Source organism: Amphibalanus amphitrite, unplaced genomic scaffold, assembly GCF_019059575.1.
Source record: "Amphibalanus amphitrite isolate SeventyFive unplaced genomic scaffold, NRLGWU_Aamphi_draft 000879F_arrow, whole genome shotgun sequence".
NCBI lineage: Eukaryota > Metazoa > Arthropoda > Thecostraca > Balanomorpha > Balanidae > Amphibalanus > Amphibalanus amphitrite.
The window spans coordinates 241,096-257,318 of NW_024882373.1; the positions used below are offsets into that span (position 1 = coordinate 241,096).

General features: G+C 54.9%; 1 protein-coding gene across 2 annotated transcripts in view; it reads right to left on the reverse strand.

Moving 5' to 3' along the window:
• The window catches only part of LOC122367595 (peroxidasin homolog), a 67,078-nt gene extending 51,196 nt beyond the window's left edge, over positions 1-15,882 (reverse strand). The window contains exon 1 of one of the 2 annotated variants that reach the window (XM_043340853.1): positions 15,436-15,882. In XM_043340853.1, the coding sequence (XP_043196788.1) occupies positions 15,436-15,611 (176 nt within the window). In that variant the 5' untranslated portion in view covers positions 15,612-15,882. The remainder of the gene's footprint in view (positions 1-15,435) is intronic. The other variant, XM_043340855.1, reaches the window with a different exon arrangement.
• Positions 15,883-16,223: the final 341 nt, after the last annotated feature.

Here is a 16,223-nt window from a genome sequence, read left to right on the forward strand (position 1 = left end):
TCCCCGTTGGGGCTATCCAACACCGTTTACCGCTTGTCGCTATGTTGCGTGGTTCTCGAGATCTGAGGGGGGGGGGCCAAAATGGCCCCCCCCCCATCAGACCGCGTTGCTCGGCAGACCCCATCTGGGCGCGGGTTAATTGAAAACTATAAATGATCTAAACATACTCTGAAATTGAGTATATTCCTCAATAAACCCCATGCCAGATCCGGCCGTACGTGAACCAAAAATAATACATGACCTCGAGCATACCACGCGACATGTCGCACCCAGACTCGTAACTTGGCCAAGTAGTCCAGCCAATATTTCACGTCGCTACGCGCTAACACTAACATACGAACTTGTGCTAGCGTTCGTCGGTCCATTAACGTTATCTCTTCAGCAGTGCATGCCTTGCTTGCAGTCAGGACTGATAATTGCCTAGTCCATCGTGACTGACATTGTAAATTATGACAACTAAAAGGTTAGTTTGTAAAGATATCGCCCTTTCTGGGTCGTTAAATGCATAGTGCGAGCTAGGGCCTAGGGAATGTTTCAGAGAGCATACTTCAGTTCACTCTGAATACCGTTTGCAAGATTGTTGTTATGAGGATTGTAAGATTTTATTGCAACTAAGTGTGCAATGGAGAATGGAGTCAACCATCAATAAAATATTTAGTCGAACAACACTGTGGCACCGCCCTTTGAATGTAGATCAACTATGCGCCAAACGCTAAGATATCATTCAACAGTGAGATGAATAGAGGCTGGCCCAGACTGAGCTGTGAGACGGTCACCTGAACTTATCCGAAGAAAGTGAGTCCGTGACAGATATTCGTGACAAGCATGTGACGCAAGAGACACGACAACTGTGGAGCCGACATACAGGCTTACTGGGAATGTGGATGGCGCTTGTATAGAGCACATGGAAATAGCCACCCGAATGTCACACGGATAGCTGAGAATCTAGAACGGATAAGGAGCGTCACAAATCTGTGGAACGAATGAAAGGTGGATGGATGGAAGGTGAACGCTCGAATCGCGTGCGAGGTTTCACATTTCAGGCCGAAATCAGCACAAAGATCTAGCGATCGTCTCAGATCACCTGTCAAGTACAATCTGTGAGATCGAACGCCTGAAGGCACACACATTATGTACGTACAATGCTGATTTTGACAACAATATAATATAATAGTAATACTCAGCTGATTTAAATAAATATGTGAATCACTATCAATGTGCTATGAACTGATTTCGTAAAAAGTAAGTGATAGGTGTAAAGTAATCAGTCTTGTATTTGCCACGAACGGTGACAATTCACACATCCAAGACCGACAACTTCGTCCCAGCACGGACCAACAGCCAATAATGCTCGCCACAGCCCCCGCTACCGGCCGCCCGGGCCCGGTCAGCTGATCGCTCACCGCCGGGGGGCAGGCCGAGCGCACACGTAACTCACGCGGCACCGACCGACCGAGCCGCCGCGCCCGCCAGCCGGCGCTCGAGCGTCCGGCATTCGGGCCACCTGCCCGGTAGACCGGCGGTATTCCCTAACATCCTCCCCCCGTGAAACGGGACAGACGTTTCGCAAGTTCACAACACATCACATACCACCGGCTTAGCATACGATAAATCAAATCGGCGCATTATAAAAATCGACGAGAAACTGAACAAACACATCGGCGCAAAACTAAACCACGACAAATATCACACCAATGCGGAGACGGGCACTGGGCAGCCGAGGTCAGGGTGAGAAGAGGACTCACGGACTCACGGTGTGATGGTCGGACTCACGGACTCAGGATCTCGAGGTCGTGCAGACGCTGCACTGCCCTCGTCTTCCGTCCACGGCACGTTCGTACCTCGGCAGATCTGGGCACACCATCCCTCCCAGGGAACAACCTGGTCACCACTCCCATCTCCCACTTAAATCGGGGCTGATTCTCGTCCTGAAGGAGGACAACTGAACCCTCCACCAGCCCACCTTGGGATCTGAAGCGCCTCACCGCTAGAGGGAGGCTCCTGAGATAATCACGACTCCAAACCGTCCAGAACTTGTTCAGACGCCTCGCTCTAGCCCTCGCGCGCGATCTGAGTGTATCTGCTGTCTGAGCGGAGGGCTCCTGAGCCGACCGCACTTGGAAGCCCACACTGTGCCCAGTCAGAAAGTGCGCAGGGGTCAGTGGCACAGGGTCATCAGGTGCATCACCAACAAAGGTCAGCGGCCTGGAATTCACACAAGCCTCGATTTCAGTCAGCACAGTCTGCAGTTCAGTTTTTGTCAAATGTCTCTGACCGAGGGATTTTTTCAGCGCCGCCTTAACGCTGCGCACCATGCGCTCAAACTGGCCTCCCCACCAGGGAGCCAGTGGCGCCGAGTATTTGAATCTCGGCGCAAGTCGGCCGTACTGCCCCTGTAACAGACGCTCGGCGCACTTGAAAGTCCTGAAATTGTCACAATAAACAGTCGACGGAACACCGCGCCGCGCTGCAAACCTCTGAAAGGCTAACAAAAAATCGTCAACTCCCATCGACTCCGTCAACTCGAGGTGCACGGCCCTCACCACAGAGCACGTAAACAAACAGATATACAATTTCTGCTTCGGACAATCGGCAGAGAACAGAGGACCTGCAAAATCAAGTGCACAAACTTCGAAAACTTTCGCCTCGGTCACCCTGTCACGAGGCAGGGGTGGCGCCGGCTCGCAGCAGGCTCGAGAGTCGTGCCTCCGACAGGACACGCAGCTCCTCACGACGCGCCGCGCGATCGAGCGCAAACCGACGATCCAAAGGCTGGACCTCAGGGCGGTCATCAAGGTCGAAACACCGCAGTGCTTCATCACCCTGTGCCGCTCACGCACCAGCAGCTCTGCCAGGTAGCCTTTGGGAATAATTATCGGATGCTTTTCCTCATACGACAAGTCAGACATTTGCAGCCGCCCGCGCACGCGCAGAAGACCGTCATCAGCGAGAAAGGGCGTCAATCTGAGGAGTGGCGAGCTGGCGGGCACTGGCTTGCCCTGCCGCAGCAGGTCAATCTCGGCAGAGTAGCTGTCTACCTGTGCGGCACGATACAAATGGTCACAGGCAGCCGCCAGCTCCTCAGTTGTGAGCTCACCAGCTCGGCGCTCTGAGCGGTGCCTGCAGTTATAGACAAACCGCAGCGTCCACCCCACGACACGCGTGGCTTTCGCCAGCGTCCCGTATCTCGTCACCTGAAACAGGCCGCGCTCAGACTCGTCCACTCTCACCGCCGTCAGAGTTGCACCGGCCACAGCATCCACCTCCTCAGGCAGCTGAGGAGCAGGTGGTGTGACGTCAGCAGACACGGGCGCCGTCTCCGCCCGTGACAGCCATTCCGGTCCGCTGAACCACAGCGGTGACGTCACAAGCTGTTCTGCCAACACGCCCCGAGTCATGAGGTCAGCAGGGTTATCCTCAGACCGGCAGTGGCGCCAGTTCTCTGAGCAGGTCAGCTCCTGTATGCGAGAAACACGGTTACGTACAAACACATCCCATCGCTCAGGTCGCCCCCTGAGCCATCCGAGAGCGACCATAGAATCGCTCCAGCACACATAGGGGGTCTCCTCCGGTAGGCGCAGAGCCTCGATAACTAGTCTCACCAGCTCTGCTGCCGTCAGACACGCCAGCAGCTCCAGTCTGGGGAGAGTCAGCCGCTGCCTCAGCGGCGCCACGCGTCCCTTGGACATGACGAAAGACACGCGGTATGAACCGTCAGGCTGCACGAACCTGAGATAGACACAGCTACCATACGCCTTCAGAGAAGCGTCCGCAAATACGTGCAGCTCCACATCACCTGTGAGTGACGACCAGTCACCGGCGGACATCGCAGTGAAGCAGCGGGACACCCTCACGTCCCGCAGTCGCCGGCAGCCGTCCAGCCAGCGGCAGAACAGCTCTGCCTTCTCCTCCGGAAGCTCCTCGTCCCAGTCCACCTTGAGCTCCCATAGCTCTTGGAATAAAATCTTGGCCAGCACTGTGAAGGGACTGAGTAAGCCAAGCGGGTCATACACGCGGGCCATCATACACAGCACCACACGCTTTGTCGGCACAATCCCAACAGGCAGGTGGTCACCTGTGAAACAGAGTGTGTCATCATCCTGACACCAGGTGACGCCGAGCACCTTCACACTTTCATTCTCTGAACAGGCGGCCCCCTGTCTCACCGCGTCCAACAGGAGCGGCGAGTTGCTGGAGCACTTAGTCAGCTCCATGCCTGCAGCAGCCATCACGGTGCAGGCATCCTGCAGCAGAGCCGCCGCCTCCTCCTCGCTGTCGGCCCCGGACAGCCAGTCGTCCGCATAGAGGCAGTCCAACAGCTCCGTCTTCACCTTGCTGTCAGGGCTCTGTGAGAGATGGTATTTGATGGTCGCATTGAGCAAGAAGGGGCTGCACGCCACACCCATCACCACACGCTTGAAGCGCATCACACGGAGGCGTCCATCTTGGCGCCACAGGAACCGGTGTGCATCTCTGTCCTCATCCTGTAAACAGATCTGATGAAAGGCACGCTTCACATCAGCACTGACGCCATATCTCCAACGCCTGAAACGCAGCAACACATCCTGCACGCTGGGCATCAGAGAGGGGCCAGTGTGCACAACATCATTCAAGGACAGTCCGTTAGACCCTCTCGAACTGGCATCGAAGACGGGTCGCACCTTGGTAGTGCTGCTGCTCAGTTTCACAACTGGTCTGTGAGGTAGGTAAAACGTCACGTTCTCGGTCACGAGCTCATCAGGAGGCACCTCACTGATGAAGCCATCATCCTCCATCTGTTGAAGAGCAGCACCATAGGCAGCCTGGAGAGGGGGATTCCGCTGAAGCCGCCTCTCCAAACTTATCAGTCTCCTCTCTGCTTCCCTTCTGTTATCCTGTAACTGATCCCTAGAATCTGTCCAAGGAATCTGTACTGTGTACCTCCCATCCTCAAACTCTATCGTCTCATTGAACCTCCTTAGCAATGAATCCTCACTCTCATCGCTATTCTCCACATCACAGGGACCCTGAGCCCACACATCACAGCCACAGGTGTGCGGCACTACCAAGGTCAGTAACTGTCAGCCCTCTACTTTCGACCGTCCATCCACAGCACCAGAGAGAACCCAGCCAAAGGCTGTCTCCATAGCCACTAGCCCACCATCCCTCACCAGCCCCGCCTTAACAAGGGCCCAGTACTGGTCCTGCCCGATCACCAGGTCTATGTGCAGCGTGGACTCAGACGAGGGGCAGTCAGCGGCCAGCTGGAGGTGGTTGAAGGGCTGCAGCAGGTTCGAGGACACAGGTGGTCTCCGCAGGGGCGCCGATATTTGCTCCACCTCCACTACTCGCAGTTTTTCAGCTGTGGGCACAGAGACATTCAGGCCAGTCACACTGATTTCATACACATCACACACATCAGTCATTTTTGAGCCACCAAAGGAGGCACAGCTCATCTCGACAGAGCCCTCAAGCTCTCCTTTGACCTTCCTCATGAACGACTTTGTCACAAATGAGCGGTCTGCACCTCCATCAAAGATCAGAGTACCTTTGACAACACTGTTACCATCCACGGAAGGGACCAATACTGTGGCGACAGGCAGCAATGTGACAGTTCCATTGGTTGTGCATGAAAGTGAAACACTCTCACCCTGTCCCCCTCCCCCCATGGCTACACCCTGGGTGGGGGCCCCCTCCCTGGCTCCAACCCCAGAATCCACCCTCCGGGAACCCTCATCACCCTCAGTAGCACACAGGGTCACATGGTGACGCCCACCACACTTCCCACATCTGGCAGCACAGCGTCTAGCCATGTGCCCAGTCTCCAAACAGCAAAAACACAAGCGTTTCTCTCTTACACAGCTGAACCGGTCATCTACACTCAGTCTTTGCCACCCCAAGCACTTAGCTGTCTGATGCTGCTGTCCGCAGAAGCCACACCGCACAGCAGCGGCGGACTGTAGAGCAGCAGTAGAAGGGCGGGAGGCTGAACGAGCCCCACGCTGGCCCAGGAGGCCAGCCGCCGGTCCCTGGCGCCCACCAGAGAAGGCAGGTCGGCGTCCAGTGGCAGCAGCAGCTGCCTGGCCTGGAGAGGTAGTCGTCCTCGTTGACGTCAGGCCCTCATACACGCCTGACCTTTCCAGCCTGGAGATCTCTTGTTGCAGGAAGCTGATGAGATTGTCCAGGTCACCCTCTCTTCCAACACTGCTCCTGGCCCACTCCAAGCGCACCTCAGAGGGCAGGCGCGACAGGATGAGAGGCGTCAGGATCACTCCATATTGCTGACCAGTGACGCCCAGCGCAGCCAGGCTCCGCACCTGCACCAGGAGCCGGTCGACCAGGTCTTGCAGCTTGGTTTCACTCGAGCTGCCAAGGCTCAACAGCTGCTGCACGTGAGCGAAGATGATGAGCTCTGGGCGACCAAACCGGCTCTTCAGCAGGTCACAGGCGGCAGCGTAGTGCTGAGCCCTGAGGGGGAGGCCCTCCACGCACTGCTTTGCTTCTCCAACGAGAAGAGACCTCAGGTAGGTCAGCTTGTGGACCTCAGACAGATCCGCCTGGTCCACTGCACATTCAAACGACTCCCAGAAGGTGCCCCACTTCATCACATCACCGTCGAACTTCGGGAGCTCCAGCTTGGGCAGACGTGCACCTCCAAATCGACCGCTAGCTGATGCAGGAGGCACCTGTTCACCTGCTTCAGCCGAATGCTGCACCTCTGCAGCACGGAGAAGAACGCGCTTTATCCCCTCTCGGAACGACCAGGCAGCTTCCAAATCACCTTCCAGGACCTCTGGATTTAGCTCACACTCGACAGAGGCCTGTACTTCGTCCAAGGCGGCCAGACGCGCCTCGCACTCTCTTTTCGCATCAAGCAGCAGCAGCCGAGGGCTCACACCAGCCACCTCCTCGTCCATCTTCTGCTCCAGCAGATCAGCCAAGACGTTGGCCGAGCGCGTGGCCCAGCCCTTCGCCGCCACACGCCGCCTCAGCAGGCGCTCCAGCTCCGCCATAGCGTTCGCACAGCAGCCTCAGAACGCTCACGAAGCCGCCGTCAGCCGACGGAAATTCACCGCCGACGACTGCCGACAGTCCACCGCAATCGTCGACAAATCGCCCACTGACGATAGCACTTGGGCATCAACCCATCACAACAATGCTCACTTGCACTGTCCCGAGCAACGTCACGGGTTTCGCGGCACCAAATTGTAAAGTAATCAGTCTTGTATTTGCCACGAACGGTGACAATTCACACATCCAAGACCGACAACTTCGTCCCAGCACGGACCAACAGCCAATAATGCTCGCCACAGCCCCCGCTACCGGCCGCCCGGGCCCGGTCAGCTGATCGCTCACCGCCGGGGGGCAGGCCGAGCGCACACGTAACTCACGCGGCACCGACCGACCGAGCCGCCGCGCCCGCCAGCCGGCGCTCGAGCGTCCGGCATTCGGGCCACCTGCCCGGTAGACCGGCGGTATTCCCTAACAATAGGTATTGTATTTCAAATATCTGTCTTGTGATACGTGACGCACCGACAAACATGACTGTCAGACCTTACAAAATCTGCCGGCCAATGGTACTTACTTCAACTCCTGAACTCACCACCGGCCTCACGGGCAGCACCCACTCGGCCAATTTCCCACTCACACTTTGTCTGGCAGACCACTCGAGACGACCAATTCACGCCACTTGTTACCTCCGCGGAGAATCGACTTCATTGAGACATGATTGACTGTGTGACTGAATCATCTCACTTGACGGACCGCTGCACCCGGACAGCGGCTAGCAACTGACCCAGTGAGGAGGGCCGGAGGAACGGCGGCAGGCTGGGCCCATCAATCATCAGTGGAGGGTATTATTTATCGTCAATTGTGGCAGGACGCGCGCTGCATCCTAAGGAGTCTGACACTCGACTGTCACCTACTCAAAGCTGACTCTGACCAGCGTCTGGGTGGTTTGCTCGTCTACCGCTTCTGTAGAGAGCGACTGGTCACAATTCAGACTCGTCTGGGAGACTGTGCTTGAATCCCGATCAGTAGACTTCACTGGAAAACAGCGCAGTCCGCCGGGCAGCCAGCCAGTAGAGATGGATGATGCCACATGCTTCAGCACTAGTTCCCAAAAAGACAGTTCGAGCATTATTCATGCACAACGCTAGCCAAAACAGACGCGAGAACAGGATGCCGGTACCTTTAACCGGTACAGGGATGATTCATCACACAAGGTTCATGAAGGACGTCAGTTCGACGAGTCACGGGCTGGGGACTGAGGGAACGTGCCTCTGCACATGAGGAGGCTGAACTGACAGGGCGTTCACTCGGTAACTGGCCGGTCTGACGTCTCTTACCGCAGCGATAGGTACGCAGAATAGCGGTATTGTTGTGGGTTCGGCAAACATTTCATTTGAAACTTTATCGAGTTTTAGTTCCACAAACAAGAAACCGCGTAGGTACTTACACAACACAAATGTTTCAATGATATTTGAGAACCACTTGAACTGACCTTTTATCAAACTGATGATAGCGAATTTGCACATATTACGCTCTCCTTGCTTCCGCCTTCTACCAAACATACCAAATGTTTTACTTGGTGACGTCGCCACCGCTGGCCACGTCCAAATTCATATTCATCAAAATTTATCGACGTTCGGAGAAGAATGAAGGAAATCGACATTCACGGATTCACTTCTTAGCTGCGTTGGTGAGCTACCACTCATTGAGATAATCTCATGAATTCCACCCACCTACTGCAGAGCTCATCGTGACCTTTACGGAGTGCCTGCCCACGGCAGCTTGCCCGAGGTATTTCCGCCGTGGGCCACGTGTCTGTTCGGGAGGCGAGGGAGGGGCCGCCTCCTCCAGGCGCCGGCACTTGCATCACCGCCGCCCCCACCGCGCTGCAGTATCGCCTTGCAGACGGCGGCGCACTGCCAGACCGTCTGCACGGTAGCCTGTGGTTAGTGCATGGGATCGTTCCCGGCGGCTGACCGCCCGGCTCCGAGCCGATCGTGGCGAATACGGGCTGATGGAGAATGGCTGATGGTGGCGTTTTATGGGCACGCCACGGCCAGTCAATTGATCCGGGAACCGTAAGCTCGATTCAGACACGGTCTGGCTGCTGAGCTGAGCTCTCCGACCCGCTATGTCGCTGCAAGAGAGTCAGTCTCCCGGGAACAGGGTTGGCTATGAGAGCCAGCTCTGCGTGAGGTGATTTTATGAGGCGGCACGACGCTCGCGCACGAGGCGACACTGAGGAATGCAACACGTCGCGACGGCGCGTCGGGCGACAGTTTCGCGCGACACGGCGGCGAGTTTCATGGCGGGGCATGTGCTGGAGAATGCAAGTTGGCATGTGTCGGGATGTGGAGACATGTGGTGAGGAGACACTATACGTGGGCACTTGGCCCGGGGACTGGACAGATCAGAGCCTCTGGGAGCCGTGCTTTGGAAGAAACTGGCTGTTTCCCACGTCAAACTTAAACAATGCGAAAAATATCGAATACTCTAGCTTGGAAAAATGAATGTTGCTAAACATGAAAGAGTTATATTAACATCTGATCATCAATCAAATCGGAAACATTAAGTAAAACCCAGACAAAGACCCGCATTTACCCATACCCTCTAAGCCTGACGTAGCCCAAAGACCTCGCATTACGAGCACCTGCACCACAACCAGCCAACACCTTCCTCTGGAATCTGGAACTGCTCAAACAAACCCACACCAGCGGCCCAGAACACACAAGGACAGCGACAGTGAGCCGTTCTCCCCAGAGTTCCACCGACCGCTATGTTTTCCCAGGCGGGACCAAACCTCACTCTGCTGGATATCAGATGACGGTTAGGTATACGTTTCAGGTGCAAACAATGTTTCACAGAGCTACTGAATAAAATCCAGCTACATAAAATAACGAACAAATGGGCACGCGTATAGAACCATGGGAGAGTTCGAAATCAGCGTCTTTAAATGACCTTTATCGCAAATGGTAAATGAGTTAGCATGACATCCTTTTAAGCCTAGCTCCTAAAGTTGGCAGCGAACACTTCTTTGTGAACAAAACACAAACTACTTCGGAGTACGACCTCGCCACTTCATTTTTTCCCACAGACGCTCGCCTATCAAACGATCGTCGGGTTCCGTACCACCTGGTGACATCACTCAGCACCCACCTCCCTCTCTGGGGGACGCGGTAAGTGAGACCCGACTCCCACCGGTCGTCACTTGCCGTAAAACAAACGACCCCTGGGCCCGCCGTGAGACGCATCCCTGATGGTGTTTGCACACCGGGCCCCGACTGACTGGCTCGCCGTCCTCTGCATCACCCCTGTGCCTGGCCTTCACCGGTACAGATTTACACCGTCCAAACCTCAGTGGAGAAAAGACGAAGAATCTTCATCGCGGTGCAGACAGCGACCACCGAGGTGTCAGTGTGACACATGATAGGTATATATTATCCAAGACACACCAGAGAAATGATGACAAATTTCTGGTGAATGAGGCCGGTCTAGATCACACCCGGTCGGCTATAGCTAGTTATTGAGATTGCAGGCACCACGTGCCAATGATTGAGGAGCCGTTTCCCCGCCGGGGGCACGTGAGATGCCGCTATTATCGAGAGTGGCCATCGGTCATGAACTACGTCCGGCGCATACTTATTTTGATCAGCTGGTGTGTGGAGAGAACTGGGAGAGAGAAAAAGGGGTCGGAAAGGTAGGAAAAAGAGCGAGAGGTGGGAGAGAGAGAGCGAGAGAGAGAGAGAGAAAGAAAGGGAGAGAAAAAGAGAGAGAGAGAAAGAGAGAGAGATAGAGAGAAAGAGAGAGGAAGATGATGGAATGAGCGACAGAGTTAGATGGGAGATGGAGTAAAGGGAAGAGGAAGAAAAGGAGATAGGGTAAGAAGAAAAAGATGACTCAGATGAGTCAGAATAATAGAAAAACATCGAGCATCCAAAGATTTAAGCCAGAGCCATCAAGAAGAGAAAAAGGAAATGAAACAATAACCATTGAGAGACGCTTCTGTAAGACTCTCAGCCCACCCCTTTCCCTACCCACTCTCAGACGAGATTCACGCCGGCCCGTTTCCGCCGTTGTTTACTACAGGAAGTGCTGTGTGGGAAGACAGCACCGCCGGTCAATGAACCAGAGTACCTACTACGTGGCCGCGGGTCGGAGAGCGTCCTCCGATACCGTATCAGCGTGGGAGAGCGCGGCGGTATAGGAGAGGGATCGAGCAGATCAGCGGTGTAATAGTGTGAGCCGTGACCGATACCTGTCGCGGGCCCCATAGAGAGTCGAGAGTGAGAGGTCAGGAGGAGAAGAGAACGGTGTTTTTAATGGGAAGAAGCAGATTCGTACCATCACAAGATGAAAATGGTCGCCATTATTGAGAGGGAAATCATAAAAAGTGAAGCTGATACCCGATATAACTAAGAAAGGCAGCCTTTATCCGAAGCCAGTGCGGTGGCTTTTTCATGAGATATTTATGGCATGAGCAAAAAGGATTTTAGCCTTGTCCGGGCGCTGACACAACCCAGATGGTCTGTCCTGTGCTGCCGACAGCAAACAAACCCGGGCATGATACCAAAACAGACAGCCGACAGCGTGATGTATCGTCTCTTATGGCAGCGCCACGGGTCAACACTGAACTGAACGGGGGCGCGCCTGTGCAACGTCTCAGAGAGCTCGCACGGTAAGGAACGCCGCCCACATGTTGATGTCATCATAGTGGAGAGTATGCGTGATATTGACATTCTGGAAAAACCATGGTCAATTGTTATTTCATTATCTATATACCTAAGCTATAGACATTGGAAGGAAATGTAGTCAGTCGCAGAGCGGCATTATAAAGGTACCGCTGTAGCAATATAAGCCCGAATACAAATTAGGATCCAATTAACTTCCCCCTGTGATGCCATGATGATGATTTGTGAGCCGGCGATGCCATTCACCACCATCTGCTCAATTAGTGGACGTTTCAACACCTCGTGCGGGCGGAGACAAGGCAGCATGTTACGAAACCTCTCTCCGGAGCGAGCCGACAAGACGGACGGAGCAGCTGATGAAGCCGCGCCGAGCGGCCCGCCCTCTGCAGCGGTCATTCACAGACTAAATCGGCGCCACTTCACTATTGACCCAGATTCTGCAGCTCCTGCCGTAGCTTCTGTGGGTCAGCTTGTGGCGATTTATGTATGTAATCGTACTTACAAGAGTCTGAGGACATGAAGAGTGATAGAATGGGGTGAAGAGACAAGAGCGAGGGGGGAGGGAAAAAGACAAAAGAGGAGGAAGAGGGAGAGGGAGAGAGAGAGAGAGAGAGAGAGAGAGAGAGAGAGAGAGAGAGAGAGAGAGAGAGAGAGAGAGAGAGAGAGAGAGAGAGAGGCAGCAGACAAGATGACGAGGCTGAGGAGATTAGTGTTCTGTGCTAATCAATGGGCGTGAGACGGAAGACGGTGAGCTGTAGAAAACAGGACGTTAGAGATGAGAAATGAATGAGGGCGGTCTTAGGGGAGTAAAGGGTATAAGGATATAAAACGAGTACAAAACTCTCCAAATTAGCACACCAAACCGAACTTGACATGACACTGTCACCGGCACAAACTGCACAGTCGGTGCCGCCCGGAAGTTGCTGTTTAGCGACTTGGCGTGCATTTTGTGACAAGTGACAATGGCGTGTGGACTGTGGAAGCGCTCCTGCTAGCGCGACACGCAAGCGAGGTGGATGAGTGGAACACAAAATACCCAGAGGGACAAACACAAAATACCCAGAGCAGCGCCCTTTGATACCTATACGCATACGACTTACCAGAAAATAAGCCGTCGAAGCACGGAGTAAGTTCGATATTATCAAGCTTGACATATCATTTAGGGGCAATATGTATTGTACCTATTCAGGCATTCATATAATGATATATCTTCTCGATTTGCCAGCAAACATTTTCATCAACAGCAGACCCCAGGCCTCCATGGACTGCTTCCACGAAGCCAGGGCAGCGGTCTGCATACGTTTATACCCAATCATTAGCGCGGTTCCGCATTTGGGTAGGACGGCCCCGAGCGGGTACCTATAAGCGCAGAACTGCAGCGCAGACTGATACGTGGGTGGTTTCACAGAGGCATCGGTAGTGCAATTGGAATGACACATCAATATGCACGACACGTGTTCTGCTAATGGAGGAACACTGGCACAGCATAGCAAGGTTCCCATGGCCCCGTTGGTGTTCCAGATTAGTATTAGCAGTATTAACTGCAAGCATTGTGAAATAAGTTGTCCCAAAAGTCCCATAATTCTTCATTATCTTAAAGGGAGGGGCTCTTGTCATGAAACTTTCAGTCTTCAGTTCAAGAGCTTAACATGTGATGACAATTTTGAATCTTGAAGTCTTATCTAGAAACAAAGCATCATCAAATACAGTAACGGCTATTTACTCCGCTTATAGGACATATTCAATGGCCCGTAAAAAAGAGAGCTACTTATCATTCGAGTTGGGACTCAATCTGGCCTCCCTCCCAGTCCTGGTGATGCTGACCTAATGTGACCTGTTTCCTTTATAGGATCTGTTCCCTCAGGCCATATAGCGTCCCCTAGCGCCTTGAAGAAGCGACCGTCCGAATGACATCAGACCGTATCAAATTGCACCGAGCGCGATCGTATGGCGTCCGAATCGAATTACATGGAATCGCCACAAGACACCGCGTGCGCCCGAGCCTCGCCGCCTGACGGGAGCACTGTCCAGCAGCTGTCAGTACATATCCACGCGCAGCGTCGTCCCCTGTCCTCTACCTGGGTGATCCCACCGTCCGCTGTCAGACCGACAGACTCACCGACTACCAGCCGTCAATGTTATGACAGGACGCGACATCCTCCTCAACCAGCAGGCAAGGAGATCTCCCTCTGTCCTGTCCGTCCCTCCCCTCCCCTCCCCGCCTGAGTAACCAGCCCGGCTGCCGCCCCCGCCGCCACCGCCGCCGCCCACGTCTGCTCAGCAGCAGACGGCCTCACAGGGGCGGTACGTGGCTGCCTGATACCATCATCCGAGCCACGCGCGCCAAACTGGCTCCAACCGACCGCGGCCAGGCCGGGCCTGCCAGCTGACCAGACCGGACGACTGAATCAGATGATCAGGCGCACATGCAAACATACAGCTTGCCAAGTGGACGGGCGGACGGACGGACGGACGGACGGACAGGCGGACAGACGGACGGACGGACGGACGGGGGACGGACGGGAGACGGACGGGAGACGGACGGACAGACGGACGGACGGGAGGACGGACGGACGGGCGGACGGGCGGACAGAAGGACGGATTGACGGATAGACGAGCGAGTGGGCAGAGATAGACCGATGGACGGATGAACAATTCAGGGCATGGACAGATGTATGGATGGACCGACGGATACGTGAGAGACTTCTTCGCCATGTAAATGTTGGTCTCAAGGAAAAGTTGACCTCCGAAGGATGCTGCAATTTTTTATGCATCGAATCGCTGTCCAATGTCCATCTCACGGGCGTTATGGGCCACAGACATAGTGTGAGATCAGATCGGTTGGTCGAGAAGACGGAAGACCGCTTCATTCGCCTCACAGGAGATTAGCAGACCATTGCGTGGGCGAGCACCCGACGACCAGCCGCGACCCAAACAACCCCGCTTTCCCAATATGCAGATATGTTTACGACTTGTAGCCATACTCATAAGCAGCTATCTCTCGCTGAATCTAACCAGCCTGTCTCTCGACTCGAGTCACTCCATCGCGACTAGAATCTCTGAGTATTGACTCGGCTGGACTCAGCAGCGAGGCGGACGGGCTTAGCGGGGCGGGAGAGTCAGACTCGCCGCTCGCCCAGTCCGGCGCCTCAGGGCGGCGGCGATGCCCGAATACGAGAGTGGCTGCTGTAGCCAAGCCGGCCGTCTTCACTAAGGCGATTTGTCACTGGCTGGCCGGTTATGGTCCGGGGTGACATGGACGCCGGCGCGACACAGCGCATGAGCTGCCGACCTCGGCAGTGATGGAGCCCGTGATACGCCGGTGTAAGGCAGCACGGTGTGAGGGGAGCTGCTACTGTGGCGCTGCTGTATTGCTAACTGGGGTGCGGCGCCATGAGGTCAGCTAGTGTTATAGGAGCTCTATTGTAACTCCACTGTAGCTGCTGTGGCTATGGATTCAACTGCAGTAGTGAAGTGGCAGGTGAGACAGCCGAGAGTCCATGAATATCGTGCCGTCACGAAGCCACGGTGGAAGATACAGTGATGGGGTCACATGTTCCGCTGATAAAATCAGACAATAAATGTCACGACAGTATGGACGAAGACTGAGAGTCAAGATGACGGGTCACGTTTCAACCGCTACCGAAGTAGCCCTGGAATGGTGATGTCAACTAATGTAACCATTCATCTCGTGACTAGTTACTGCACCGGACCGGCGTACTGTCACTGTTCACTCAGTCACTCTGCAGGTACTCACAGAATAGTAGTCGCCTCGGGAACCTGCGGCAGCTGTCTCAGGCCCAGGAACATGCAGCGCACCGTCGTCCGGAAGCAGAGGCATCTCGGCGGACAGTCGCTATGCGCTCGGACGGCGGTCAGCGCCGCGGTCACTGCCAGCGTCCACAGCAGCGCGCTCGCCTCTCCGCTCCTCATGGTCACACACTCGAGTCAGCGCTCGGTCGTCTCACCAGCCGTCGGCAGCGACTCGCATCGCCACCGACACCACTGCCACCACCGGCCCCTCCGCGGTCCGTGGGACGCGCCGCACGGGAGACTCGCGCGCGCGACGGTGGAGTCTCCCCCGCACAGCACACACAGCCCCCACCGGCGTCCCGTCGGCGACTGCGGGCTGTGGTAGCTGAGGTGCCGGCGAGAGGTGCAGCCGGCAGGTGGCGGCCGGGCTGAGCCGATAACAGAGCCATCTGTTGGCAGAGAATAGAGTGTGGGAGGTGAGGTGAGGCCCGGGGAGGTATATGGAGGTGAAAGATGTGTACTTACGAGGAGGTGAGAAAGGCATACAGGGAGGTGGGTGAGGTATACAAGGGTGAGAGAAGTGTACGGGGAGGTGAGAGAGGTGTACGGTGAGGTGAGAGATGTATACGGGGAGGTGGGTGAGGTATACGAGGAGGCGAGGGAACTATACGAGGAGCTATAAAGAAAAATTTGATTGATGAGTGAATCTCAAGGATGGATACAGCTGTTATTTTGTGAGCGTTGTGGGAGGGTGTGACTAAACATCCATACGACAATGAAAACCTACCCTTC